General features: G+C 40.5%; 1 protein-coding gene across 14 annotated transcripts; it reads right to left on the reverse strand.

Moving 5' to 3' along the window:
• LOC308407398 (zinc finger protein 512B-like) lies at positions 1 to 27,604 on the reverse strand. Of its 14 annotated transcripts, none has more exons than XM_080899016.1 (18): positions 27,178 to 27,604; positions 26,448 to 26,676; positions 24,998 to 25,132; positions 16,344 to 16,423; positions 16,063 to 16,191; positions 15,575 to 15,750; positions 15,202 to 15,485; positions 15,038 to 15,109; positions 13,412 to 13,546; positions 12,338 to 12,465; positions 11,143 to 11,235; positions 8,202 to 8,300; positions 7,254 to 7,508; positions 6,756 to 7,115; positions 6,442 to 6,543; positions 6,239 to 6,301; positions 4,697 to 4,795; positions 1 to 3,775 (listed from the first exon to the last, which is right to left on the reverse strand). In XM_080899016.1, exons 3-18 carry the CDS (start codon positions 25,128 to 25,130, stop codon positions 3,434 to 3,436), a joined length of 2,550 nt encoding a protein of 849 aa, XP_080755142.1. In that variant the 5' UTR covers positions 25,131 to 25,132; positions 26,448 to 26,676; positions 27,178 to 27,604; the 3' UTR covers positions 1 to 3,433. The 14 variants fall into 14 exon arrangements, with proteins under 14 accessions (XP_080755142.1, XP_080755139.1, XP_080755140.1 ...); XM_080899013.1 differs by having other exon boundaries at positions 26,448 to 26,927; XM_080899014.1 differs by having other exon boundaries at positions 26,448 to 26,630; positions 26,777 to 27,604.
• Positions 27,605 to 27,786: the final 182 nt, after the last annotated feature.

Here is a 27,786-nt window from a genome sequence, read left to right on the forward strand (position 1 = left end):
AAACTTTTATTAATTAGTTAAGGGATACTAATGCACAGGTAATACAACAAGTTTGGGAGAAAAAATTGTAACAGTTCAGACTCAAAGGAGGTGTTGAATCCTCCAATGTTAGGTACTATACAGCTTAATTTCAGATATGGAAATCTTTAATACATCATTAGTCTCATTTAATTTGTTACCTATATACCATAAACAGTTATGAGCTACAACATCATCTCTTAAAACTCATCACAATGACCCCAACAACAGAGCTGGATGCCATTTCCTGCTTTTGAACTAGGTAGCATACAAAACAAACCACCAAATAAAAAGTGTAAACTTCTTCAGCTGTCTAGGGGAATTTCTAAGGAATAATCTTGGTTTTGGAAATAACATTGCTGACAAAGGGAAGACACTTGAGCCTGCTGTTTCCCCAGGTACAAAAGTCACACCACACACAGTCCAGGTAACTAGAAAGCTCCAACAACACTCCTATTTCAAGCCTATTTCATGGTATAGTAAGTGCACTAAATACAGAAACAAACACACATACATATGCCTTGTTGTCCCATACTGAATAGATAATAATAAAAGGACTCTCTCAATCCGTTTGCCATCATGTACTGAAAAAGCTCAATTTATGTGCATCGTCAAAATGGATCAAATAACAGTGTATGCCAACACTCAGGCCTACAATGTTGTTTGTGGTCTACAAAGTTTCTCAACCTTTTTTGTGTAGATTTCATCATATGTAAAAAGCATTTTTTTTAAAGCAAATTAATAAAAGAAGGGGAGTGGGAAAAAAAGCCATACAATTTCGAGAAGACACATCGATATCAAAATATCAGCAAGCCAACAAAATCAGCTAAATATGGTGTATTGCTGTACTCTCTAAACATGTTGCAGTTAGCTCACACTGCGGGATAGATATGTGTTTTCCACATCATAGGAAGACAGATAGTAAAGGGTGTGATAAAATATAAAATACCCACTGTTAAAAGCAGTGCTAAACTATCATATTGCAACACCAAAGCTCGTCAGGTAAACACAGTCAATGTGACGTCATTAATGAAACGAGTAACAAGCAGCTGATGAACTGATTCTGTGCCACAGCATAACACTCAAAAGTGTTACTATTTCTGACATCCAGTCATTACAAAAAAAGGTGCTAACTGTTTAATACACACACACACACGCACACACACAAAGTCTGGACAACTCATATTGAAAAGGTCCGAGGACCACTCAGTGCTTGTTCATCTTATCCTCTCTGTCATCTGAACCCAGGTAGAAGATAAAGGTCCATCCCCATGACAGAGACACGTGCATAATCATCCCCACCTGAATTAACTCCATCAGTTGATTAGCAATGGAGGAATTCAGATTGAATCTTTGCGTTACGTTATAAAAAGTCACAGCGTAGGAATGAAACCACCTGGAAAAACACACATTTCAAATTCAATGTTTCTTGAAAATGTTCTGCTGACATCAGTGCTTGATTTTAATGACATTGACATTATGATGCAAAATTCAGAGGACTTGCCAGTAAGGATAATATGGACTTGAGTGAGTTGTATCAGGCCCTTAAGGTAGAGTGGCAAGTAAAGCACCCTTATTATCTCACCAGAATATCCTCACATAATTTTATCCAAAGCTATCAGATTGCCATCTAAGTAACACACACCATAGAATATAAAATAGATTTATGATCTGTATTTTTTTAAGCAAGCAAGTCGTTATTTTCATGGACATAAACTTCAAATATAAATCAAATATTCATGGAGTTTTAATTTGCTCAAATTGTTAATACAACTGTGGATTCAAGTATCTACTTTCAACATGTTAAAGTGAAAATATTCTCTAATCTTTTAGATTTTGAAAAGTCATTTAATATTTTGTTTATATATTTATATATTTTAAGCTAATCTAACATTAAGTGGCTAAGCAGCCCTAAACTTCAATAAGACCAGTTATGGCTTTGTGAGGTGAATCATAATTATACCATTGCGTTGGATTTCAGATACAATATAGAAAGTGTCAGTCATGTTGCTCATGACAAACTTAGTCTCTTTCTCTAGTTTACCACCAGAGTTTAAAAAAACAAACAAACAAAAATCCCACTCCTGCACCAGACAGCCACTAGGTTAGGGTGAATAGTTCTGGAGTGCAAAACTACAAGAGGGGAGCAGGAAGGGTTAAAGGTTAAAGTGCAAGGCAATAACTTTGAGCGTTCAAGAATTCATTCATTTACATTATTATATGTGAATCTTAATTAGCAGTTTTTCTGTTTAATAAAAGATTATTATCCTGGACCTCTCTAGAAAAGATAATATATTTTTAAAATTCCCTCCTCAGCTTTGATTGAAGCTAAAGCAGTAGCCAAAACGTGGCCTCATCATTTGATTGTGCTGCAATGGTGCAACAAGCTTCACACAGAATTCTTCCTCCTGTCAAACATTTAGCTTTGCTAGACCGATTTTAGAGTGTTTCAACATTTTTTTCCTGGTTGTTTTTTTTTTTTAAATTCAATTAAACGTGTCTTTCTATTTCTAATAGCAACTAAGTTGCAGTATGCCTTACAGATGAAAATATCAGTCACTTTTCTGGGTATTCTGCATCTCAACTTCCGTGTAAAACCAGTCTGGAAATAATCTTTTCACACTTAATTATGGTTGTCAAAGCAGATACTGTTCACAGTCATGTGAAAAAAATCCTTGGAAGTAACAACTGTAAAAAATAATGTGAGACATGAACAACTTACAAACATTTTAGCTTATATGACATTTGCTTATGTAAAACATGAAAAGCAAGAAACAATAAAAGTCAAACTAGAAAAAAAACTATATTAAAACAACATTGCACTAAAGCACACACTGCAAAAAATTCTGACCGCTTATGATCCAGTTGGATGTTTCAGGCTTGGAAATGACGGATGGCATCATTGCTTTGAGTATATAGATATAGATATAGATATTGTTCATGTACACAGTACAGTATATCTGTGAAAAAATGTGAAAACACTAGCTATTATTAAATGACTTCACCATGCTAATAGAATATCCTTTTTAAAACCTCTCAAACACAACACAAATCTTGCAGAGAAAATGACTCTCCATTGGTATTTAGAATACTAACTCTGTTTAAAAAAAAAATCTATGTTTAGGTCAGGACTTTGATTACTACTGACACCCCTGCTGTGAGTACAGAAATTGAAAAATGTGCCTTAAATGGGAGACAAAAGTGGAATGGGGAAATAAAACACTACTGTTCTGAGTACAACAGTATCTCGGGGGGTTCGAAACCAAGATTTGAAGACTGGGTTTTACTTCATATTGGTTGATTTTTGGCTTTCTTCTCAGTGCCAAGTTCTTGTAGCGCTAGAAATGTCTTTAAGCTTCCTGGCAGATATTTAAAGAAAGAATCCTCTTGGGCTCCTAGGTCAACAAAAGCAGAGCTAGTCGGACAGTAACAGCCTCTTGGGTTTGTTTCTTCTGGTGGCGGAGGGAATTGGCTGTCTGTTTTGGCCTGAATTATCACTGTCCGTTGGGTCAGGGAACAGAGTTGGGGGCTGTGCTGTGCCAGAGAACAGAGTCGCGGCAGGGGTTGAGTTTTGGGTGGTAAGCGCCTCAGTTTTTGTTTCGAGAGGTACATTCACAGGGGGGCGCTCTTTTGGTTTACGGCCCCTCTTTTTACCAGTCGTGGCTCCGTTCCTCACTTCGGCCTTTATCCCATTGTTCTCTGGGACTTTAGTTTTGCTACTGGACACAACTTGACTGGCAGCTGCACGGAACCAGTTCTAAGACAAAAAAACAAACAAACAAAAAAAACAGTAAACCAGTCAAGATCCAAAGAAGGCAAACAAGCAGAATACAACTGCATGTGTATACATTTTTCTTTCTAAATAACTGTATAAACCACCATGTCTGAACACCAAAGGTTAATGTTAACTGGGGACAAGATGGGGATGTTAAAACCGAAAAACAAAGAGGCTTTTTTATAAGGAAAAAAAAAACTATGTGTTATCTTGTAACTAAAGTTGTTGTTGGTGAAGAGAAAAGATTAGTTCAAGGAAGATATGTATAGACTTGTTGAGTGCAAGAGTATTATGACAAGGTTAATGTGCAACCTAGCTGGTTTTACCCACAGACAGTATAACAGGTGGATGTAGCCACCATGATGTCACTCGTTAGTTTAGAAAGTCTCATTATGAAGCCTAAAGTGTGTGGCTTCACTGTCTTGGTGTTTTGAAACCGGATATGACATGATTGACATGTCGTTAGAAAGTCCTCCTATCTGGCTGTTAAAAGTATAACCATAATGGACTTAATGTTCAATTCAAGTTCATTACTGTTACCACGTTGGTAACCTGCCCATGAATCTTGTGTTAATAACAACATCATAAAATTTCATGGCAGCAGGAAGATACGATCTGTCCTACAGTTCACTCAACCAAATTATTATAGACTGGTTGACTACTATTGCCAAATGTGGTCTGCACATTCTTCTTCATACACTTTTCCACAACAATTCCCAGTGAGTCCCAGTGACCAGCTTCTTAGTGCTCTTTTCGGTCATATTGGCAACAAGTCTGATAAAATAAACTGGATCTAAGATTAACCAATGCTGTTTATTATTTTATGACGTATTACCAGAAATGAAATTTACTAAGTGGGTCATGTTAATGGCAACCTCTAAGTTTATACTGACAGTGACCCACCTGTGAGTGTGTCTTGCTAATATGGTATTTGACGCCACTCTCCGAGCTGAACTCCTTCTGACAGATCAGACAGGTGTACTTCCCCATTTCGCCACCACCCTGTAACAAACACACACACCAGAAATGTTGCTAGTACCTGGTTGGACACACTTAAACTTTCCCCTGAGATTTTGGTCTGTGTTAACATGATATCATCAAATGTTTGTTCTTGATTTGTGGGTAACGGCATCATCTGGTGTATCTCCTGCTCCACCACATTCCAAAGGTTCTCTGTTGGATCTGGTAGTTGTGGAAGACACCAGAGTACACTAAAGTCACTGTTTGGTTCAACAAACCAGTATGAGATGGTATGACCTTTGTTACTTGGTCCATTATTACGCCAGCTGTAGTCATTAGATGACAAGGACAAGACAAAGGGATGGTCATAAAGTGATCGAGATGGTCAGCAACAATACTCAGTCTTTGGAATTTATGACACTCAACTGGTACTAAAATGTGCAAAGAAATTATCCCTCACATCATTACACTATCTGAACACCCTGAATTGTTGACACAAAAGAGAATAGATGCATGTTTCTATGTTGTTTATGCCAAATTCTAACTATACCATAGCCTTATTTGCCCATTCTTGACTGCCATGTGGACAGAAATGTTCTTTTTTAAAATTTAACAAACCATCTTTACCATGTCCACCTGTTCATATGCCAATTTTCTGCCTCATGACTAATAAGATATTTGCTTAGATAACCAGTTTAAGGTTGCTGCAGAAGGTGCAAGTTAAGAACCCATCAAAAACCATACCCTGTCAGCCTTTTACAGCAGGAGGGTGTTAAAAACATATTCCAAGTTAAGTTTTTATTTAAATAAGCTTAAAAACATATTTTGAGAAAATACAGCTCAAAAACAAAATCTTGGTGGATTCTGATAGTGATCAGGGCCATAGTTTCAAACGCAGAGGTGAACTTACGTGCAATGAATGCCGATCAACCAAAAACTCAGGTTTCAGAATGTTCGGAAAATATTTACTATGCTTCACCCTGTATGATGTCAGTGAGAAGGGATATCCTTAATATGAGCGCAGCAGCCCCTCCCAACATTTTCTTTCCAGGGCACAGTCAATCTAAAAAGGCTTGTAGTATACAGCGGATGAACTGAGAGACAGCACAAAAGCCCAGTATACCCCCCCCCCCCCCCCCCCCCCCCCCCCGCACGTATCATAGTAAATTGCTAATAATACAAAGGTACTCTAGTAGAGAGTGAAAAATCGTTGAGATGAGTTGGAAATGAGCAAAATAGATCCTGTTTTACAAGTTATACAAGATCATGCTGTGATTCTAATACTTCCTGCTTTCTCTTCATTTTGTATCTTTATTTGTCTTAATTTTATTTGAACTGTACCATCAGATTCCACTTCCTTTTGCTTAAGATAAATTTTTTCAGTTTGAGTGTATTTTTGGGATGTCTGTATTGGTTTGTTGGAATATTACTGTATATCCAGTAATATTCTCAGACACTGAGTTTTGCAGTAGTGTGGATTTGTACCTTGCTGCAGTTGGCGAGATGGGCCTTTAGTCCTGACACGCTGGAATAGACAGCTTCACAGTTCTAGAACAAAGCAGAAACAAACAAGGATTAAACACACTGACTTCGTATTTATGTTACACTCAACGTTAAGGCAAATCCCTTTTGTTTTGCTCAGATATTGTAGGTTATTTTTTGTACATGGTGTATTTGTATATTCTTACTTCGTTTGTGCAGCAGATGAAGCCCTTCTCCTTGACTTGATTTTTCCAAGCCTCTAGAAGCTCTGGGCTGAAGTTGGGGAGGCCAGGGCGGGTGTAGTTTAACTATGCAGAAGACAACTTTTTTTAATCTATCAGTATTCAAGTTATTAATATAATTCTACAGTGTAAAAAAGTGGATGTAACATAAAGGATTTTTTAAATCTGCTGATGGAGTTTGTGTGGAGCCTTTGCATGGCCTTTGACCTGGACTGCTAATATACTGTATTTACTGTGGTCACCATGTGCACTTAATGCATCCAAATTTTATTCCTCACCCTCTTGCTGTCAGGAACCAGGTCATCCTTGATGCGGCGTTTTGTGCCCCAGTCTTTAGCCAGCTCATCCTCAGCTATTTCTTGCAGGTGGAACACCGCCACCTGAGCTGACCGCCGTCTCACCCTGCCACTGGGGGTCCTTTCAAAGTCCTCCCCCTGTCTCTCAATCTGTGCTGCTTTTTGTTGATCTTGTTCCTGCTCCCTTTCCCTTTCCCTGTCTTTCTCTCTAGCGCCTCTGTCCTTCTCCTTAGGATGGCTGGATGGGGCTTTCTCTTGCCACCGTTTCTTTTCAGTTTGGCTTTGCTCCTTCTTACCTCCTGTTGGAGATTCTTCAGAGATCACCTGAAGGAACAGTAAGACCTTTGAGTGAAAATATAGGAAAACTTTAGGTACTCATTAAAATTCAATAAAATGTGCTTGTAATCAGCATAAAATGAAAAGAAAAAAAGGTTCATCTCTTATAACTGCTACTACAACCCTCGTCTATGATGATCTCACCCTCTCCTTGCCAGTGTTGTTGTTGGTGTCAGTGATACTATCCATGAGGTTGGTGGTGGCTGCGGCTGTCATTGTGGTGGTGATGGCCGGGGAGTGTTCGGTGCGTACATGGTAGTCTCTGCCAGCCTTGGAGCGGTAGCTTTTTCCACAGTGCTGGCACAGAAACACAGGCTTCGCATCGTCAGAACACTCTCTTCCACAACGCTGCTGGTGATACTGGTAGCCCATCAGACTGGAAAAGTGGGCTGAACAGCCCTGTATTTGTGTACGTGTGTGCGTGTGTGTTTGTACACAAAATGTTTGTGTGATTGAGTGACGCCAATGACAAAAATGAGACAGAATGAAAACAAACATTAAGCAAGAGACTGGGTAAGTGGAACAAAGTGTAGTTTTAATGGAACTCTGCATTTGGTCAATACTTTGTGGTTAATGTTAAAAAGACAGAGAAAACAGGAGAAAGATGCTCATTTTTCAGTGTGAAGACATGTCACTGTAGAGTTTATTCTTTACAGCTCTTTCTATTCTTACTCTCTCTGCCTTTTGCACTCTAGTGTGAGTAATGCGAAGCAGGGTGTTGATGTGATTTTGGGCAACATGTCAAGAACAAGGCATAAAGGAAAAAGAGAGGGAAGAGGGAAGGAAGAGAGAGAAAGATAACAAGAGAGAGAGAAAGAGAGCGAGAGCGAGAGAGAGAGCGAGAGAGAGAGAGAGAGCGAGAGAGAGCGAGAGCGCGAGAGAGAGAGAGAGAGCGCGAGAGAGAGAGACAGAGATGTAAAAGGAGAAAGGCACAAAAGAAGATCCTGAGGACAAGAGAGAAATGAAATCAAAACTGGCAGATGACGAGGGACAGAAATGTGACATAAAATGAAAGACACAGGAAAGCAAGAGTAGTATAGAATGAGAGACAGTAAAAGAGGAAAGGACCAGGTAAAAAGAAGAAGTGCATACCTCACTGGGACACTTGATTCGTCCCATTTGTTTGAGCACTCGGCGCAGCCTTTCCCTCTCCTCATGCTCGTTGCCCGTCTGGCCTTCACTCCCTGAGGGCTGAGGGGGAACAAATACACTATCACACCACCACACACCCCACTTCCTCATGACTAAAAAAAAAAAAAGCAACCAAAATGTGTTTTCTATCTCTAATGTTCACACGATGCCAGGATCATTAAATGGTTTCCTGGTGAGGCTGTTACTCAAGGCATGTTTATGACAACGGTCAAACTCGTGTTTTCGCTCGCATGTTGGTTGGTGCCAAACACCAGCCAAGACCAGAACAACAGATGGTAGGGCTGCCAGAGATGGAAAAGAAATGCAGGGGACTGGAGAGAGAGTAGACTAACTGAGGGATCCCAGCGGAACACATTTAATGTGCTTTCTCATGTGTTAACACACAGAGATGACTGACACACAACACTACAGTAGCTTTCTGTAAAGGTAGGAGGGAGATACCACTTGAGTACTTCAATAAAGCTACTGCAAAAGCCTGAGGGTAGCAGGACAGGCACCAGCAAGCCTTTGATATACAATGACAGGGACAGCAACAATGAAACGACATCAGCTTGTATTCTTAATGCTTCTATCAGGGAAGGAGCAAAAGAGCAAGCGTAAGAGAATGAGGCAGCACTATCACAGTAGCAACGCCAAGGTCAATCTCAGTGGGTGACCCCTGTCCTTCTGTCAGCCTGCTGCCTTTCCCACACTGCATTTGGGTAAAGCCACATGACAAGACTTACAATATCAGAGCAATGGTCAGTGAAGTCTCCAAGTCATACAGAAACCAAACACAGTAACACAGCTTACATGAGACTGAAGTGCAAATCGGTTTAATATAGAAATATTAATAAGAAATTCAACTTATTGCAATAGTGCTGGACAAATTAACATATGTAAACTTAACACCTCTAATAAAATGTATGAGCAAAAGCTTTTTTTTCATTATATGCTCATTTTTCTATTCTATGTTAAAGGACACTGTACCAAGTGATTCACAAATATTGGAAAATACATTAGTTCAACATATTTGCATGAACAAAAGTTCTGCAGATTTGTCGGTGGAACACATGAGTGATGAAAAAAAACTGCTTTGCAATTCAAAGGCACCAAACACTGGTCTTTTTGACACTTTTGAATGAATAAATGCCTTAACGGGCGACCGTGGCTCAGGGGGTTGGGAATCGCATCTGTAACCGGAAGGTCGCCGGTTCAATCCCTGGGCTCTCTGTCCTGGTCGTTGTGTCCTTGGGCAGGACACTTTACCCTACTTGCCTACTGGTGTTGGCCAGAGGGGCCGATGGCGCGATATGGCAGCCTCGCTTCTGTCAGTCTGCCCCAGGGCAGCTGTGGCTACAACCGTAGCTTGCCTCCACCAGTGTGTGAATGTGAGAGTGAATGAATAGTGGCATTGTAAAGCGCTTTGGGTGCCTTGAAAAGCGCTATATAAATCCAATCCATTATTATTATTATTATTATTAATATACAGTGTATCCAAAAGCACAGTTGTAGTAGTGCCTACTTCCTTAAAAACATGACTCTAAAACCGCTACAATGTATAACATTGTATACATTGTAGCATTAATAAATAACATGATTGATACTGTAGAAAAGTACTTGTCTTACTGTAGCACAAAGGAAACGTTTGTATCTAAACAGAAAGAGGGCACGTCATACTTCTACAGACTGATTTTAAGAAATGTGCTATCTCCTCCTGATCTTTCAATTTCCTGAAATTTAAAATTCATTGGAAAGTAAAAAGAGTGTGACACCAGTCAAACCCACAAGCTAAAAAAGCCTTCTTTAATAAGGAACTACTTCAAATCTAGAGCACACCAACACACAAACAGAGATTAACACAATAACAGCTTTCATTCTGTCACAAAAGTTGTAATTATCTAATCAGAAGAACAGAAACAGCAGAAGTTTAGATGTGTAGGAAGGCTACCTTGTGCAACCTTTAAGCATTTTATTCTTAACACGCACGCACGCACGCACACACAAGCACACACACACACACAAAAATAATGCACTAATGCCTTTTGCTCGGCTGGACTGGAATCCCGCCAATAAGGTCAGGACACAACAGGTCCCCTCTGAAGACAAATGGCAGCATCAAACAGTTTAACTTGGCTGACACAGATGGCACGGTCATCTATCAGAGCCCTTAATCTAGCAAACATTACACAGCCAAAGCCTGTTAAACACATACACATAGATTACCATGTATTTCATATACTATAACCATACGCATTCACACAAAAACACAAACACACATGCCACAAGGTTTGCTGAGTGTAGATTCATTAATCTTTTATAATACTTTTTGAAACGGGTAGCTTTAAATTATTCAGCAAACTTCATAGTGGCACCACTGCTCTAATGCAGGAGTGTCATGATAATATCTTAATGAAGCTCTCTGCTGTCAGAGTTAAGACAGCTGCAGAAAGAAATGTGAGCACTTCACTGACAGGAATACCAATCGCCAGTTCAACTTTACAATCACGATTTTTTAGAGACCACAAGATCAAATTTTGAGAGATCATCATAGCATCTGACAATACTTTTGTAACTGATAAAATTATAGGATAGAGTATATTTTTTACTCTATACGTTGATGCATATAAATAGATGGACATCTGCTGTGTAAACCGATACTAGCAGAAATAAATGTAGGATTTCCATGCATACTGTCATGACAAACCAAACTATTAGCATTCACTTTTCAGTTCTTTGGTGTTGTTTGAAACTAATTACCATGTTCAGTGATGATCTGATCACCCAAACCATCTGGACTCATAATGAGTCATAGAAAAAGGAGCAAAATCAGTCACAGGGTGTCATTTTTAAGTTTAAAGTCTTTGAAACCGGTTTACAAAGTACAACGTCAGCGAATTACCTTGCTGTTGTGCTCGGCCATGGTGTGGTAGTTGAGGCCAGCCTTGGACCTGAACTGCTTGTGGCACTGCTGGCACTTCAGGGCATCCTGGAGCTGCAGGGGTTGAAGGCCAAAGAAGAAGCTCAGATAACATTTTTCTATGAGAGGAAAATAACCCACTCCTGCTGGCTTTGCTCTTTATTGAATCCATCAGTATAGCAACATTTCATCTGTAACCTAATAAAGTTTGTTACTAGTGCATATTCTGGTCAAAGTAAAAGGCAAGGGACACATTAGGAACCTTAAACCCCCCCCACCCCAATTTATCACATATCACAACTTTGTTGTAGCTTCTCTCCTCGCCTCAGTATTGATTTGGAGACAGAGGTGTCTTGATGGTGAGTGACCCAGTGGTAATGTGATGATTCTGTCATTGCTTAACAGCAGACTGTCACTTTAATAGAGTCACACAGGCCACTGGGCTAAGGAGCCATTAAAACAGGCTCCAGGAACACTGTCTTTGAGGGCTGAGGCTATTGCAACACTCAACCTCATTCATCCACTAGACAAGCTTGACATAATACAACTGAAATAACCCTTTTTCCCCCCCACGCTTTAGCCCATTACACACTATATTTTCAGTAGCTTACAGGGCCCTTCCCTTCCCCTTTTATGATCATACATAACATTATGACCACTGGCAGATGAAGCAAATAAAACCGATTATCTCTTTATCATGGCACCTGTTAGTGGGTGGGATATATTAGGGGGGCAAGTGAACATTTTTTCCTCAAAGTTGATGTGTTAAGTGTAAGGATTTAAATGAGCCTGAGAAGGACCAGATTATGATGACTATGAACATCTTCAAAAACTGCAGCTCCTATGGGGTGTTTCTGGACTGCAGCAGTCAGTATCTATCACAACTGGTCTAAGGAAAGAACAGTGGTGAATCAGCAACAGACTCATGGGCGATCCGATAGCCTTATTTTCATTATCTTTACTAGAAAAGGTTCCCAGGCTCCCCAGTTTTAACGTATTCAGTGCACAATAACCACAATGCAAGGCTTCTTCAAGCTGAGCTTTACAGCTCCAGTTTGTCTTTGAATGCTACTACCAGCAAAACAATTTTACTGGTTTCACAGTTTGCTCTAACAGCTGTTTTGACAGCGCAGCCACCCCGCTCCCATTCTGATGAACAGATGCATCGACTACTGACCTTTTGACAAATCTCCATGTGTTTCTTGAGGCCATGGATTGTTTTCCTGGTAACGATGGAGCAAGTGGGACACACCACTTCACCTCTCTCTGAGATTGCTCGCTGCCACTGAGTGTCAGGAACAGCTCCTGAGTAACATTCAGAACACAGTACTGCTTTGTTATTTAGCCAATGAAATTACACTGGTATGATGTCCTTATGTGTCAGCAATCTAGATGATCAGTAAGCACTTACGTTTTTAGCTTCCCAAAAGTGAAAGATTGCTGCTTTCTCAGTTTCATATGACTGAAATGAATATCCATGGGGTTTTGATAGTTTGAAGATAAATTTTTTGTCGTTTTTGTCATATGCATGCATATCTCATTAAGATTTAAGAAATGCTCTTTGAAGAAAACATGATGCAACTTATAAAAGTAATAATTATATTTAACTGATTAATAACTATGTATGTTCTTCTACCTGCGTGGGGTTTCTCCAATTACTCTGGCTTCCTCAAGTAGTCCAAAGGCATGCATGTTAACTGGTTAACTGGTAATTCTAAGTTGGTGGCAGAGTGATCAGTGTATTTTCTAGTTCCAATTCTAGTTTCAGTTATTTTCCAGAATGGATTTCTCATTTCAGTTTAGCATTTACTGTTTGAAAATGTATAGTTTTGGTTTTCTTTTAGTTAGTTTAAATGTTCAAGCATGTCCATCAATGCCCAATCAAGGAAGCTATAATAACATTTATACCAAACTATACCTAGAACTAAGGTTACTTTCGCTGTATTTATATTTTAATTAGTTTTTCAAGTTCACTATTTTTTAAAGATAGTCTTAATTTTTTTTATACATTTTATTGTTATTTTAGTCAACTAATTTTTTTCATACCTAATTTTAGTTTTTAGTTAATAAACTTGGTTGGCTGTAGGTGTGAAGTGAGCATGAATGTGTTACCTTCTGTGTTAGCCTTATGACAGCCCCCCAAAACCCTGAATTGGACAGGTAGATACAAAAATGTATAGCTGGATGGATGGATGTGTGGATGGCTAGATAGATGGATGATTAATTAAAAAAATGTGATCTTGGTGTTCACCAGAGCTTGTTGTGGCCGAGTCTTTTCTAGAGGGCTGACCTGACGAAGGTCTTCTCTGAGCCTCCTCAATGAACCCACTCCCCTCTGGTCTCTTCACACGGCCTGCCTTCAGCTTCTCCTCTACCTTAGTCATACCTACAACACACATGTGCACACGCAGACACACACATATACACAGACAGTCACGCTAGTGATTAAAATTCAAACTGAAAGTATAGAAGATAAAGTGAGAAATGCGAGTGGGACAGATGTAGGGCAAACCAAACAAGAACACGATACTAAAAACAGAAAGTTGATACTGACTATAAATTGAAAAAAGGAGGCTGAAAATGGAAGTTGTTTTGAGCTATACCAAATCAATGACAAGCAGACTAAAAGACAGCAAAAGACAGCGCCTGTGAGCTGCAGATGAACTGTCTGACAAGTGATAGTAAGTAGTTTACAGCCCTCTGTATGCTATATGAGTCACTGAGCATTTTCAGCATATATGTGAATGAGACAAAGAAAGGCTGAAAAAAATATGCGTATGTAATGTGTGCTTGATGTGTGAGTCACTGATTAATTTAGCCAGATATGAGACATCTCTACAGTTGCTACATTAGCACTGTGTAAAAAAACAGCACCATTGATCAGTGGCAGCAGGGAGCAATCTCAGTCACTTACATAACTAATAATGTCCCTCCTCCCAGCAGTGGCACATTTGTCCACTCTGGAACTCAATATTTAAGTAAATTAGCAAAGGGCTCCTAAGGTCTGTTGTAAATCAACCAGCATACAAAAAAAAAAAAACTATTCTGTCTCATATTTTTATTATATCAGTGACATAGGGCTGTGCAATATGACCAGAATCTCATATCCCGATATAAGACATCTATCGTCCCGATAACGATATAAATCACAGAAATGTAACATTTTCTGTAAATTCTGTGAATCTCGGGCAGCTTGACTTGCGTGAAGTGTTTCCAGCTGCGCGTCATGTACCTGGTCGAGTCGAGTATTTTAATCGATGCATGAAACTATACATTTTTAGACATAAGTTGTAACGGCCGCCGTTTTCTTTGTGAGTATTTATTACACGGCGTGCTGCGGGGAAAAGCCTGTTCTAACGTTTGAATCTAAGATTTATTTTTTAGCACCTGGCGGCTCTTTTTTGCTTCTCATCCGTAAATAATCTGCTCTTTCACGTGATTCAGTTTATTTTGAAAAGTCTCAACAGGACCTTGAGCTTTATTGTGAAAGGTTTATGTGGAAAATAAACAAGCGGACACGCGGTGGTTTTACCGTCGCTGTTGCTAACGACAACGCATAAAAACAGGCGCTTGTCCATCCTTAGTGTGGTTATATTAAATATAAGAGAAAGAGAGAACTTTAAGAAATTAATATAGCCACTACAGTGACCATCAAAACCATGAAAAAATATTGCCGTAAACAGTTTATTTTGCAACACCACGAAACAAACGATAGCGTAAAATGAAACAATAGATGTTTTTATATCGTCATCCGATATATATCGTTATATCAAACAGCCCTACAGTGGCATGTGAAATTACATCACAAAATTCTTTGTCATGCTCAAGTTTTCACTAAAAAAAACCCCATGTTTTCCTTTTAATAAAAGGTATCTACCTTTCAATCCAAAAGTTCCAGATATTGAGGGCTGTTCTCCAGTGAATTTCTTAGGTGTTTTCTGCTTTCGTCCTAGTGCAGGAGGAAAAACAGTGCATAATGGTTATACAAATATACTGGAGCATATAATTGAGAACATTTCAAATGGCATGTTGAAATCTTACTGTGCTTCATTCGCTCTGGGTCTTCGTCAGGAAAAGAAGAGGGAAGGCTGCCCCCCTCGCTTTCACTTCCCCCTGCATCAGATGACGTGCTTTGGGAATGAGATTGCTGGGAGTGAGGCTGGACTGGCAGGGTCTGGTGAATTTGTTGTGAAGGCTGGCTGTGGCTGTGCTGTTTCCTCTCATTTTTCTGGTAGGCCAGCTCCCCATTCTGAGAGGGTGTGGACACTTCATGGGTCTTTTTCACTTTGAAGAACACAGGAGAGGGGGGACTGATCTCCATGGGCCTGAATTCACAGAATGAGACAGGACAGTTTTAGGCAGTTATCTTTAAGTGACTCAATCTGGTTAGGAATTTGAGCTATATCTCAGTCACCTTTTCTTAGCGCTGGACTTCACAAAAGTCTTTTGAAGCTTAGGTTGCTCGTCCTTGGTTTCCATGCTGACTCTCTCTGGGTGATTCCACAGTTTGTGTTTCTGCAGACGCACCTTTGTGGCAAACACGGCCTCACAGTAGGGACAGCCATGACTCAGCTTTTCAGCTACGGTGGCCTGGATGCAGACATACGAAGAGGAGATTCAAAGTGAGTTCTCTCCCTATCCAAAATCTAATGACAGTGGGTAGCTGTTACAAAAAAGAAAATACCACCCCCCCCCCCTCCAGCTGACTTATCTTAGGTTTCTGAAAAAGCCTTAATAATTGCTCAGGTTTGTAATAAGGCCATTATATATTCTCTGGAATTATTAAACGGTGCCCTATTGGATGGGTTTCTCCTATAAAATGGTCCAGTGCTACAAGTCTACTCTGAAGCATAAAGGTATAAACAGCCTTGTGGCAGGAAAGAGCAGAGGCTAGTGACTCACCCCCGGGCAGCGCTGATAGTGGTACTTGACGCCATAGATGCTGGGAAACTCTAACCAGCAGCCTGAACACGGACATTTTACCCTGGAGTGCCGCTTAAACTCTTCCTTCCATTGTACTATCATATGGGCCTGATCAGGGGTGAGGAAGAGAGAGTTGAATCCACGCCAGATTTATTGCTATATAGCACTGTATATTGTGAATATTCATGGGGAGCTGCCTACTGTGCAAGAAAAATGAAGCCCACTTCAAGTACCCACTCATTTCAAAGAGAAATACTCACAGGGATGCTTCTCAGTTCCTGCATTTCTGCTTTAGGACGACCTTTCCGCTTCCCCTCTGCTGGCTCATCACACACTGGACCTGGCAAAGCGAGAAAGAAAGCCACATCAGAGCAAAAAACAATCTACTGCCAGCACTTCATATCCATAAAATAAAAAATTCTGTAATACCTAAAATCCTGAAGTTTCATTTGGAACTTCTTTGTTATTGACCTAACAAGCCTAGTTATATTTGACTTGGCATGTCTAGATATGCTCTTGAGATATCACAAAGAGATTTAGAAGAATAGATTTGTATTCACAAAAACTGCAAAATAAGTATGAACACTAACACTTCTGAAGAAAAACAAATAAATGCAAAGTTATACAGTGTTTAGGTTTAACTGTGACCATTGTTCAAATGTTAGCCTCTTCTGTGGAGGGACACAGAATGGATGTCCACGATTGTGTGTGTAAGTGAGGGAAAAATGAGGCAGCCTGGGCAAAGGCCTTATGTAGAGCCAAACAGATCAGCTATAAATCGCTAGTGCCTGCATGGACCTCTGACACAGCAGACTGCAGACCGACTGCCTCAGCTCTCTATGTGCTCTCTATTGCTAATTCCCTCCATCTCTCATGCTGCTGCTTTACTTCTTTCTCACCCCATGTCTACTTTTCTCACTTTTCTTCCCTTTCTTTGCTCACACCCTTTCCAATGTCTCTCTACGGTTCCACTGGCTCATCACTGCTCTCTTCTTGGGTGCAATTAAACCTCCACACTATCAGCCCTGCACTCTATTCCCTCTATACACTGCTCCTTGAAGAAGGAGAGAGGGAAGGCGGAAAGAGCTGAAGATGAGTGTATGCATGTGGAAGAAGGGGAGGGGGGTTGACAAAGGAAGAAGAGGAGAGCACAGGATGTTGAGGAAGAGAAGAGAATTGCAGAGGTGGATAACTCTGATTGAGCATAACACTGAATCATAGTGCTCCAGGTAGCTGTACTTTGCTCTACAAAATGACATCTTTACATGTTCTCTCAACTTACTCTGCATTAATCTGACAAGACCCAACAGCAACAGTAGGAAAATAAGTAAATAATAAGCAGGAAACAAAGACGCTTCAAGAGATGCTTCAATGACATAAAATCTATTTACAGTAGGGAAGATGGTATTTTGTTGTGAAGTGGAATGCACTTTTTTTTTAGATCTCTTTCACATCACCATAACATTTTTTTCTGCTAACTATTTTCTTCTCCTGCAAATTGACAAGCCAAGGCAGCATGCACATGCCTGGTGCTGCCCATTTGCAGCAGGTCCCAAACTGGATCAGAGCACACTGTGTGCCTACCAGGATTACAAAATGGTTGGATAATTTTTCATCAGATAAATGAATTGACTTAATGCCATCATTTCTCTTAAAAACAAACCCCCCCCCCCCCAAAAAAAACAGCTTGTGTTAGCAAAAGCCACCCTTTGACCCCCTCAAAAACAACTCTCTATACCAGGGATGTTAATGTGTATAAGAAGCACACGAGGACTAACCTACTATGGCCTCCCCTGCTCATTTCCCTTCGTGTTTTATTACACAGTATCAGCTCTCTCCCTTTCCCTCATTTGTCTTCTTTTTACTCTCTCAGTTGGGAAACAGAGATACAAACATATGTAGGCAGATTATATGTAACATTTTACTTCATACTCACAATAATAAGGTAGATTGAAAATAAAGCAAGACTGAATAAAATGTAATAAGAAGTAGCAAAGCAATACTGACTGTGTTTTGGAATAGTTGATGACACAAGGTGTAAACACACACATCAGGGCACACTGACACGCAAACAAGTACACAAAACCATTACTACCGAGTGTGAACGAGATGTGATTGCATGGATATGAGTGTATTAATATTCTCCAGGCGACAGAGCATTTCTCTATTAGCTGTCTGGGTAGCAGCTGGAGAGGTGATGCAGTCGGCGGTGCAGCTCTTATGCTGAGGAGGAAATTGAGCATGCATTCTAATTCCTGTCTTAGAAAATAAAGGTCTTGTAAAAGAAAGGCATAATTAATGAATTCTGCTCTTGGGAAAGATATGTTCTTGTTGCTATGGGAATAAGATCAACTTGTCTTAGTTACCATTATCAGAGGCCTCTTTACAGCAAGCAGAACAATTAGGCCCACATGCAGCAGGCTATAGTGCAAACAGGCAAAAATCACACTGCAAAGCCACAGCAGTGCACATGCTGGCAAAAGTTAGAGCAAAAAGATTTTTTTAAAAAAAAAAACCCCATGATTTTCTGGGGTGAACTGTGCACACACAAAAATTTTTTATACATTTTACTTTGTTTGAAATGACTATGGCTAGCACACTTGTGCTCAAACATTCAGGCAATCACAACCATTGTCTTGGTAGGAAACAAAGCAGGTCTATTGTGGCAAATCTAAACCCCAGTTCTCAGGCGCAGACCATAGGGATAAAACAGCTGTTCAACTAATGTCAGAGTGTGACTCGCTCCCAGCTGTCTGCAACTGTTGCAGCAGACTGGTTAACACTCACAGAAGCGAAGAGAATGGTTAACACTGACAGAAGAGAAGAGAAGAGAAGAGAAGAGAAGAGAAGAGAAGAGAAGAGAAGAGAAGAGAAGAGAAGAGAAGAGAAGAGAAGAGAAGAGAAGAGAAGAGAACCAGGAGTGTTGGCAGCTGTCTAATGATCTCAAATAACCTCTGAGTTCTCCTAGCTACGCCTGCAACTGCTCTCCCTGAGTGCAAGGGTTCACACATTACCCACAAATGTACACACACATATACACACACAGAACAGTCATTTGTTTTCCTTGACAAACAGTCACACAGGAGCCTTTGTCTGTGCCTTCACAGTTGGTTTTAGACATGCTGTAGTTTAGAAAGACAACACACAAACAACATCACTCACCACTCATGCTACTTCATGAAAAAAAGACAAGACACAGTACTTCCTCAATCTCAACAGACGCTAGATGTATAAACGAATACACCTGGACTCATTGCAGAGCAAACGCACTAGCAGATGACTGTACAGCATGTGCAAGCTGTGCAGCTTTTATAGTGAATGCAACCACAGGACCTTACTAACATCTCTGTTTCTGCTATAAATTTTTGTCTATTGTGCTTTAACTTCTTCTTGCTTACTGTTTCCTTCCTTCACACATTTGATTTAGCAACAGTTCACCGCTTTTATACAAGCACACGCACATATTTATATGCTATTTTACATTATGTTCTCTCATTTCCTCCCTCCTTTCTTTCTGTCTCTCTCTCTCTCTCACACACACACACACGCACAACAGTTGTTCCATTTATATACACACCTCCTTTTGAAGACGTTCCTATATTCCCTCACAGTCAGGCCTGATTCCAAACAGTGAGTAAGGAGTGAGGTGGAGCAACACCAGACAAGTCTTACTACCCTGATACAGCTAACTGAAAAAAACCCCCAGAGTCTCAGTGAGTCTGGCTCTCACTTTCCATCTTAGTCTTTCCTCTCTCTATCTCTCTCTCGCTCTCTCTCTGTCTTTTTCTCCCCTCCCTCCTTTCTATCTCTTGCTTTGTGTAACCATCTGAGCTTAATCTTTTACATACATCCACTTGTTGAAAGACACAAACATTTAACTAATCTGTCAAAATTCATTATTTTTTTAATGGAAAGGAAACAGCAATTCATCAGTAGCAATGTTTATAAATCTGTATAATTTATAGAGCATTGCAAGAAAACATACCTTTGCTCTGGGTTGCCTTAACTGAAAAGTGGACACAACCACAAATAAAAGGTGGAGCTCCACTGGTTTATTTGCAAAATAAATTAGAGTTCCTGTTGGCAGCAATCTAGGAAAGGACCAGAATTTGAAAGTAGATGTCCCGCCTTCCACAGCTTTTCCTTCTCTCTTCTGAGCCCCATTCCACCCTGCCAGTTTGATATGTATGTGTTGGTATGTATTAAAATAATGCCAATGTTGACTTATGGCTTTACAAAGAAATCAAATCCAGCTTTCCTCTAAGAATGCCCTCTCCTTAGCCCACTGCACAGTGGGGTGCTTTATACCCAAACTTTTTCTTCATACTATGCTACACTATTTGACTGTTCTTTTCCAGAAAAGATCAGATTGGCCAAAGTTTCCGTATCATGGGGCAGAACAGAGCCGAAAGCAGTTGCAGGAGTAAAAACTCCTCTTAGACAACTCGATTTATAATATGCTGATAGGTTACTTTTGGATTTTTGTCTAGTGGCACCACCTTCCTATTTGTTTCACCTATTTCCTAATATTAAACCATTCTGAGTGCTGGCATAGACTGTGGCATTTGCTATCACTTGCATTATTCAGGGAGAGTTGTTGGTCCAGTGGTTAACATTGTTGCCTCAAAGCAAAAAGCTCCTGGTTTGACACCACTGGTTGACTGGAGGTCTTTCTGTGTGACATTTGCATCGTCTCCCTTTGCTTGCAAGGGTTCTTCTCTCAGAGCACTACGGTTTCCTCCCACCACCTAAACACGTTTGGTTAACTGGTGATTCTAAATTGTCCATTGGTGCGATTGTGAGCTTGAATGGAAATCTGCCTCTCTGTAATAGACTGGTGACCTGTCTGGGTGGACAGCTGGAATAGGCTCCAACTATGACCCTGAATTGTGCAAGTGTAAGAAAATGGATATATAAAATAATTACATTTATTTCTATACTTGCACTAGTCACTCAGTCTTAGTGAAAACAGTTACACTGGGAGATTCTTCAATGTCCTAATGAATGCCAATTTTTATTGCCCGCAGACTTACTGTATGGGGAATCACTTTGTTTGAGAGGCCAGGGATCACTACACAGACATGTGGTAGAATATCAGTTTACTTCCACCACTAAACCACACGTAAAGCAGCCAAGAATAGAGCTCAGGCTTGAGATTTCTGCTACATAATCTGGTGACTCATTGTACCTCAACAGCTTCTTCAGACCTGTATTGATTTTACAGCCTTCCACATCAACAGCATGCTTCATATTATTGGAAACTCAATGAATTACTTGATACTTATTTGGCCCACAGCCAATGCCATGTTTAGTGACATCAAATCGCAACAGTTTTAGATAAAACCTGAGGGATAATGGAGAACTGACCAATCACTGGGGAGTTTACAATTGATGCACAGCATATACAGACACTTGAAAAAACAACAACATAATAATAAAATAAGCCTATGCAACAGGGCATCCAGCACTTTATATGTGTGCCGAGAGACAATGCCTGCTACAAACTGTTTGCAATACCCTCCTTATGGACAGTGACTCACCAACTCAATCTCTCTCCTCTCCCATTTCCCTGTACTCGTTCTCATCAACCATCCACAAGTCTGCCAAGTGAAGGTGTGACAAAGATGACAAAGGACTCTCCTCAAAATGAGGTGTAGCATCAGGCTGAGAAAAGCACCAGAATTCAATTTCTACCCAAAAACAAACAGTCTCAATCTATAGCTTTTTATTGATTTGATATTTTGTTATTTTACTGATTTGATAGACTCAAGCCATTAAGAGGAAGTCCCTAGAAAATGTAACAAATATGAAATGCGATTAGAGTGAAGACCAGAAGTGAGGGTAACGGTTGGGAACAGGCTGAAGAAGGAATGGGAAGTGGCAGGAATAGTGAGGTTAAGTCACTGCTAATACGTAAGCAAGAAATAGTTGAGGAGGCTGAGGAAGAACAGAACAGTGAGCAATGACAGTCACGTCTGGACAACAAGTAAGTGAGAGAAAGCTTGAAAAAGCAGCACATTTAGAGGAAAAGCAAGAGACTGATGGACGGATACTGACGCAGATATACCAGGTCAATAGAGAGCAACTGTGGACCTGAAAAGAAGGTCCCCACAGCAGGGTAGACAAGTGTAGCATGAGAACACACATGCTAGGGCAAACACAGGCACGAACAGATGCATAAACATAAACACAAACAAATGGCACCAAATAGCACATTATCATTCACACACAGCCACAAGCATAAAACTTATCACGCTCTCAGCTCCCCTCCTAACCCACTTATGTTACCATACAACAACAAATCTGGAGCGCTCATCTCCTCTTACACAGAACATGCCGACTGGATAGTGTGTTCTGGGGTCAGAGAGGGTAAAGAAGGGGGCGGCCTTTCACACATCCAGGTTTTACTTATTTAGACTTGGGTTAACGTTTGCTGAAAGGTAACTATTTTCAGGGCCTACAGCACTTGGCAAAACAGCATTAGTTCTATATAAATAAAAAAATGACTTAGCTTTAGAATCAAACAAGACATTAATAGGAAACATCTTGAAGCACAAAAGAGAGAAACAGCGCGCAAATCACCCTCAAGGACCACATTCTTTCCTGTGACTTCTCTGGTGTGGCAAGGTGACAGCTCAACCACAACACTCTAGGAAAGCACACAAACCCAGGTTTTGTTGTCACATATGAAGGCACATAGTGATTTCAGGAAACCACCAGTACAACAGCCAGACGGGATTTCTCCGCTATTACATCATGCAAAGTTTCCAGCTGGAGATTTATGGGCCAACATGAGAACTGATAACGCAACATAACAGTCCAAACTCTCCATGGACATAAAATGAAAAATGAAGAAGTAACCAGTGGGATGAGGGCAGATAATGAGGCTATCAGAAGAGCACACTGTGTGCAATGAGCATGGACTGAAAAACCTTCATAGGGAGCCTTTGTTTCCCCAAACTGAGGTTCATATCCCCCCTGGGATAGACAGGCCAGTGCCAGGTTCATTATATCACCACTGTAGCATTTCTCCTTATCATAACATCTATAAAATTTCTAAATAATAAGTTAAGGAGACTGAAAATTGTAAAAGATTGCTTGGTGTTTGAAACACAATTTGGCACAGTCAGTCAGTCAATGAATATCTTACTGGTTTATGAATCATATTCCAAACTGTACAAAATTTAACTATATTCCTAAAATGGAAATGTAGAATTTCTTATACATTTCCCGTGTTGTATGTTATGTCTATATTCATCTTCTTATTGGTCAGTACAATCTACATGTGCTCCAGGAGAAGATCTGTCTCTCTCCTTGTGGTTCTTAGAGAAGATAAATCTCAACCAGCTGGCAATGTTACCAGCTAAGCTTCCTTAGACATAGTGGAACATAGATTCTTATCTTTTGTGCCAGAAGCTATTCTTAAAACAGACAATAGCACAGACTTGCAGTATCAAACATGATCTAAATACTACTGGTATCACTTAGAAGCTCAACATAATTGCAAGTCCGAACAGATCAAGTGTAAAAAGAGAAAATGAAATAGACACACAGAAATAGCAGAATCTTAAGTAACCTGAAAAAGCCCCATAAAAACCAGGGCCAATCCATCACCTGTTATAGTATTACTTTAAGACGCGCGCACACAGTAAAACGCGCAGTCATCAGAGTTATTCATTAGTGAAGCTAAGCCAAAAGTGTGTATCTAATCTCTTGTCTTTAGCCTCACATCGATCAGAGCAGAGCCCAGCACAAACTTTCTGCTGATTGATTTATAAACTCCTCTTATTTACTGAGTAATAAAGTGTAAAAAAATGCCCATAAAACACAAAGCTTTAAGAGGCTGCAGAGAAAACCATTTCATTCAAAAAACAAATGTACTTCAACAGCAAAAACAGCCAATCAGCTGCCAGACCCTACACAATGAGAAGTTGAGGAGAGTGTTTTATTTCTAACTATGGGAAGATCTTGCAGACAGTCATAAATACATGAAAGATCATACAAGAAAGATTTTAGTAAAGGGATTCCACACTTTTTTTTGTACCATGTGTCGCCGAACTCTCATTTCTTGCAACACAAGCTTTGCATTAATAACCACAACAAGCAAACATACACAGAAACACATGCATGCACAACAGTATGAAACTCTGGCCTACAGGGCTGAATAATAACATGAAAAGAAAATAAACCGAAGCACCTAGTCTAGTGTTTGTGCTCTGTGTGTCTGGGAATGAGAGGCTATTTTGTAGCAACCAAAACAACTGGGTCATATTAGAACAGCCCCATTTTTCCAAGCCTGCCCACCGCTATTAACAAAGTCATGATGATCTACTGGTTATTGGATTGAAAAATAATTCCCCAGTCTGGCCCTCTCTTTCCAAAATCTTCCATTTCCATCCAGATGGCCTGGGGTTTCACTTGTGTCAGTGCTTGGCAATTCTTGTTTGTTTGCTTTTCTCACTGTAAAGCAGTCTCAGGGAAATTGCTGGAGTTTCCAGGCTCTGCTGTGGGGTAGAATTACACTGAACCTGAAACCATTGATTTCTAATAAAATATAATCCATTCAAAAAAAAAAAAAAAAAAAAAAAAAAAAAGCAGCTACAGAGACCCCTGCATGCATGGTATGCTAATCAAATCCTTGAGAAAGCACACTAAAGTGCACTAGCTGGAATTACAAAACTTTAGCCAATGCAAACCTGCTGGATCTAAGAAACAAATATGCAAAAACGAAAAATTCAGTTGTCATATATGTGTTAGTATGTCATGCTGTATGCACCCAGTACCTACTCTTCACACTGTATCGCTTCATGAACTTCATCCTAGAATCAGTCCAGGAGCAAACTTGAGTCATACCAACAAAAGCTGAACTCACACACTGTATTCATTCAACAAAATGTAGCGGCTTGTCACTCACTATGTTTGCTGTGGTTTTCAGGGCTTGACATGGTTCTAACTTGCTCCTGGGGATGTCCATGCTTGGGCGTTCGGCCCCTCGACAGCCCTGATGAGGACAGCTTCCCAAGCTTGGGCCCACTTGGGCTCTCCATGCCTGCAATGTACAAACGAGGGGGTACAAACACACAGGAGACATAGCTAAAGGTAATATCGGAAATGCTTCTGCTGCTCATTAATCCGAATCCATTGTTTGTCAAAACATTATTAGCAAAGTCTGCTGCATCAATAGCGTGTGCTGATGCTGTCTCCTTGTTCAATAATGCAGCTTCTTTATGTTGGCCATCAGTGCTATTGGCCTGAAGGTTATCTGAGCGCAGGCACACGTGTGATAATGAGGGTGTGACCTTCCATGTTTTCATTTCAAAATCAATACTCTCACTCGCACACTAACTTCATGCTCTGCCCATTAGACAAAAGGTGAGTCAAAGAGATGGTGGGGATACAAAGCTACGCTCCTGAGCAGCTGTGCAAGCTTTCTTTACTATGAAAACCAGCGATCTCTAGTTCAGGTCAATTGAGATACATTACATCTATCAATCCCGATGCTTATATTGTACATGTCAAGTTCAGACTCTCTGTGCTTAAACATCATTCCCCATCAGGAAGGAACAGCCTTCTGAATAGAGGCTGACAATTGCTAATTATGGTGAGTGGTACTGATTACAATCCAACATGGTTTCTCTTAGCACACATTCATGTCACTCTCCTAATGAATTACAAAGCACACAAAGGGTCACTCAATGGGGGCCACTCGGTGTCCATTTACATGCTGTGCAATTCACTGCGTGAATACCACAGAGATAAAGCGTTCACAGTAGTTGTAAAGTTTTGATGATTTTGACTATAAAATGCACGGTGAACTTGCTGCAGGGTGCAACTTGATGAAATCTTTCACACATTAACACTAGGCATCTTCCTTTTCCGGTATGATGTATCAGAGCATGAAGAGATGGGCTACAGATCAGCTCATAACTACTTAAAATAAACAGGTGGTGAGAAAGATATGGCTGATTGATGGTGAGTCTTACTGTGCAACCCTGTAATAATTATGTAGGATAACCCCCTTTTAGATTTGCCACAGTGTTTCAACAGCATCCTCCTAATAAATAAATAAATGAATAAATACATTGCAGCTGGGGTTTTCGTAAACGATTAAATCTACATGTAAACACAAACCTGCTACAGAAACTTTATTACCATATACTTAGCTAGACACAACAAAACCCCGTGACACCCACTCACATCTCCTCTCACAATCTGCTGAGAGACCAACCTAGAAATAAGTATTTTAACACCGCACGTGGCACACGGCCACGCTGTTTGACAACTACAACAAGGTCTGAGTTGCCTATTTATGTGGTTAACTAAAATAGTGCTCTACTTTCTTCCTCCTCCCCGGCCACACCTACCTTAACTGTCGAGCAGTCACCCAGCACCAGAGCCCGGGTGGCCCCGGGTCATCCACGTGAGGTAGGAGGAGGTCAGGGGCAGGAGACAGGCACCAAAGTAGGCGTTTTTTTTCACCAACGTTAAGTTACATGGCAATCACACCTGCTGTGCGTCAAGGAGCGGTCAGGTTGAGCTTGGGGGGCCTGAAAGGAAGCGGACAGTCGTCACCGTCGTCCTGTCCCCCCCAGTCTGCAGACGACGACCAGGTGGACGGTAAAAAAAGAGCAGTGCAGGAGATGAGAAATTATAAATTCGTCTGAACATGAAAAGAAATCCAGGATACTTTCACCTTATTTCCAGCTTCCAATTGCCTTGCCCCCCCCTCTCGTTCTCCTTTCGTGCATTAATATGTATACCACGAGGCACTTCTCCAACCCTTGTCTTCTCGTTAAACTCTCCAAATTAATAGAAATAGCCAGGAAAGACAGAGCCCTCGACTCCTTGAGAAAAAATATTAGAATACGGGATGGTTTATATAGGCAGTGAAGCAAAATGGCGACTTTATTACGAAGGAGGAGTAAAAAAAAAAATCCTTGCGCTGGCTGGAGCTAAAGGGAGGCACAAAAATATGTTTAGTGCAGTAATTTCGACGGCTGTGAGTCTGTTGGTTAGAGTAAAAGAAAACGAACGAAAACGAATCAGCAGAAGCGCCAAATCTCGGTCGGGTTTGGTTCACTCCTCGCTCCTTACCTCGGGATTATTCGTTTTTTTTATACGGATATTATCTCGGCGGCCGTGTACAGTATTACAGTAATGTGTGTTGGGTCATGCGCGTATCCACTCCACCTTTGACAGTTGCGACTACAGTCTTGAGGCAACTTGCAAACTCTCGCGTTATTATTATCAATTTTCGAGCTGAATAATAGTGGGCTTTCTGGCTAATAAACTCGCTGCAATACCGGCTCGTGCTACTCTTCCGACGTAACGGCGCTCGCTCCTGACGACAAAAAAAAAAGGGTCAGGGCTTAAATTCCGTATACAAACCCTTAGCGAATTATTTTAATCTAGCTGCAGCCAAAATGTTCTTCCCATGTCCTCCCGCGTAGCCGATAACGGCTTCTTGTCCAGTCTGTGGCAGGCTGTTCTAGCTGTCATACCAGGCCGGTGCTGTAGTCACTGCAAGTAGCTCCCTCCAAAAAAAGCCTCTGAAATATCAAGTATGCCTATAATTTAGTAAGGCTATACATAAGAGCAAAAGGCTCCACATAAAAAAGTGAATTATTAATTGGCTCAATATTTTGCATTTAAAGCCAGAGTTTTGTAAAGAGTAAAAAGTCTTTGATGCTGTGTTTTCAATTC

Source organism: Rhamphochromis sp. 'chilingali' (genome assembly GCF_963969265.1).
Source record: "Rhamphochromis sp. 'chilingali' genome assembly, chromosome: 12".
In the NCBI taxonomy this organism is placed as follows: Eukaryota; Metazoa; Chordata; class Actinopteri; order Cichliformes; family Cichlidae; genus Rhamphochromis; species Rhamphochromis sp. 'chilingali'.

What these genes read in the sequence shown, in the direction of transcription:
- LOC308407398 (XM_080899016.1), bottom strand. Translation starts at nt 25,130, where the DNA reads ATGGAGAGCCCAAGTGGGCCCAAGCTTGGGAAGCTGTCCTCATCAGGG. An exon ending in ACATGGAGATTTGTCAAAAG is followed by an intron (nt 11,236 to 12,337) that starts GTCAGTAGTCGA and finishes CAACCCCTGCAG; the next exon opens with CTCCAGGATGCCCTGAAGTG. An exon ending in TCATCTGCTGCACAAACGAA is followed by an intron (nt 6,302 to 6,441) that starts GTAAGAATATAC and finishes GCTTTGTTCTAG; the next exon opens with AACTGTGAAGCTGTCTATTC.